At 55.9% G+C, this 2500-nt stretch overlaps 1 protein-coding gene across 1 annotated transcript in view; it reads left to right on the top strand.

Annotated features, from left to right (window-relative positions):
* The first annotated feature begins 147 nt into the window (after positions 1 to 147).
* LOC121306313 (inositol-trisphosphate 3-kinase B-like) overlaps positions 148 to 2500 on the top strand; it is a 2903-nt gene continuing 550 nt past the window's right edge. Inside the window, exons 1-6 of the mRNA XM_041238062.1 lie at positions 148 to 360; positions 694 to 907; positions 1010 to 1214; positions 1301 to 1402; positions 1525 to 1596; positions 2328 to 2500. The exon at positions 2328 to 2500 is cut by the window's right edge and continues 550 nt beyond it. Coding sequence (XP_041093996.1) covers positions 309 to 360; positions 694 to 907; positions 1010 to 1214; positions 1301 to 1402; positions 1525 to 1596; positions 2328 to 2500 — 818 coding nt within the window. The 5' untranslated portion in view covers positions 148 to 308. The remainder of the gene's footprint in view (positions 361 to 693; positions 908 to 1009; positions 1215 to 1300; positions 1403 to 1524; positions 1597 to 2327) is intronic.

Here is a 2500-nt window from a genome sequence, read left to right on the forward strand (position 1 = left end):
GGTAAAGCATAGGGAAGCATTGTAAAGCACAGAGAGGTCTGGTAAAGCATAGGGAAGCATTGTAAAGCACAGAGAGGTCTGGTAAAGCATAGGGAAGCATTGTAAAGCACAGAGAGGTCTGGTAAAGCATAGGGAAGCATTGCTGTATCACACTGTGCTGGGATGTCACTGTGCTGTATCACACTGTGCTGGGATGTCACTGTGCTGTATCAGGAGAGGCACTCAGCTCTTGAGTTTTCTGCAGATGTTTTTAACTCTTTGTGTGTTTCTCTGCGCAGAGCAAGTCATGGAAGACGTTCTTCACGGTGATGCATTCATTCAGAAGACAGAACTCCTTCATTCAGCTGGCCGGCCACCAGGGTAAGAGAATCTCCATCAATACCAGGAGAGAGCGCTCCACTCGGAGCCTCTCCCAGGGTCACCTCCACAGCTCCACTGGGAGCCTCTCCCAGGGTCACCTCCACAGCTCCACTGGGAGCCTCTCCCACGGTCACCTCCACAGCTCCACTCGGAGCCTCTCCCAGGGTCACCTCCACAGCTCCACTCGGAGCCTCTCCCAGGATCACCTCCAGCTCTACTTGCTCAGGGTCACACACACGCACACTCAGGGTCAAACACACACGCGCACACATACAGGGAGTCAGTGGCTGCTGCAGAGTCTCTTCCAATAGGACCTCGTCTGTTCCCCCCCAGGTAATTTCCGCCCCAGTGAGAGTGGTCAGATTCTGAAGCGTTTCAGCGAGGTGGAGGATGCCTGCCTGCGAAGGCTGATGGGGGACTGCCTGCGCCCCTTCGTCCCGGCCTACCACGGGGTGACCTTGCGGGGCGACCAGCTCTACGTCAAGATGGAGGACCTGCTGAGCGGCCTGGAGGCGCCCGTCATCATGGACTGCAAGATGGGGGTCCGGTGAGTGTACCCCCAAACACAGCGCTGAACTCCCTGCCTCTCACCCTCCCTCTCACCCTCTCTTTCTCTCTCTGCCCCTCACACCCACCCCCTCTCTCTCAGGACCTATCTGGAGGACGAGTTGACCAAAGCACGGCTGAAGCCCTCTCTGCGCAGTGATCTGTACCAGAAGATGCTGAAAGTAGATCCGGCCGCCCCCTCGGCAGAGGAGCACGCTCAGGGCGGCGTGACGAAGCCGCGCTACATGCAGTGGAGGGAGACCATGAGCTCCACGGCAACGCTGGGGTTCCGGATCGAGGGGATCACGGTGAGGGGAGAGGGTGTCGAGGGGGGAATGGGCTCAGGATTGACAGGTTTTCCTGACAGTTCCTTCCCCTCTCCTCTCTCCCTCAGATGGACAGTGGGAAGATATTGAAGGATTTCAAGAAGACCAGAACGAAAGAGCAGATCATCGAGGCCCTGCTGGCGTTTACCAAGAGAGACCCGGCTGTGCTGGTGAGCCCCCCCCCCCACTTCCGTCCTGCCTTCTCTCTGCTCCCCCCTCCATCCACCCTCGCTAACCCTGTCACTGTGTGCGCGTGCGCATGCGTGTGCGTTTCTCTGTGTGTTTCTTGCAGAGCTCCTATGAGGCCCGGCTCCAGGATATCAACGCTGCGCTGAGGAAATCTGTCTTCTTCCAGACACACGAGGTGAGGACCCACAGAGATTGTACCTGTGTCTCTCTCTCCTCTCCTCTCCTCTCTGTGTATCACTCTCTCCTCTCCTCTTTGTTCATGATGCTGGGGGTCAGTGTGTGTGTGACTCTCTCTCTCTCTTTGTTCATGATGCTGGGGGTCAGTGTGTGTGTGACTCTCTCTCTCTCTTTGTTCATGATGCTGGGGGTCAGTGTGTGTGTGACTCTCTCTCTCACTTTGTTCATGATGCTGGGGGTCAGTGTGTGTGTGACTCTCTCTCTTTGTTCATTGCTGGGGGTCAGTGTGTGTGTGACTCTCTGTTCATGATGCTGGGGGTCAGTGTGTGTGTGACTCTCTCTCTTTGTTCATGATGCTGGGGGTCAGTGTGTGTGTGACTCTCTCTCTCTCTTTGTTCATGATGCTGGGGGTCAGTGTGTGTGTGACTCTTCTCTTTGTTCATGATGCTGGGGGTCAGTGTGTGTGTGACTCTTCTCTTTGTTCATGATGCTGGGGGTCAGTGTGTGTGTGACTCTCTCTCTCTCTTCAGTGTGTCATAATGCTGGGGGTCAGTGTGTGTGTGACTCTCTCTCTTCTCTTTGTTCATAATGCTGGGGGTCAGTGTGTGTGTGACTCTCTCTCTCTCTCCTCTTTGTTCATGATGCTGGGGGTCAGTGTGTGTGTGACTCTCTCTCTTCTCTTTGTTCATAATGCTGGGGGTCAGTGTGTGTGTGACTCTCTCTCTCCAGGTGATCGGTACCTCTCTCCTCTTTGTTCACGACGCTCGCGGCTCTGCCAGCGTCTGGATGATCGATTTTGGGAAGACCATCCCGGTGCCGGGGGAAGGGACCCTGCGGCACGACGTCCCGTGGGAGGAGGGGAACCGCGAGGACGGCTATCTGATCGGACTGGCCCAGCTCAG

This window comes from Polyodon spathula, chromosome 47 (assembly GCF_017654505.1).
Source record: "Polyodon spathula isolate WHYD16114869_AA chromosome 47, ASM1765450v1, whole genome shotgun sequence".
Classification (NCBI taxonomy): Eukaryota; Metazoa; Chordata; class Actinopteri; order Acipenseriformes; family Polyodontidae; genus Polyodon; species Polyodon spathula.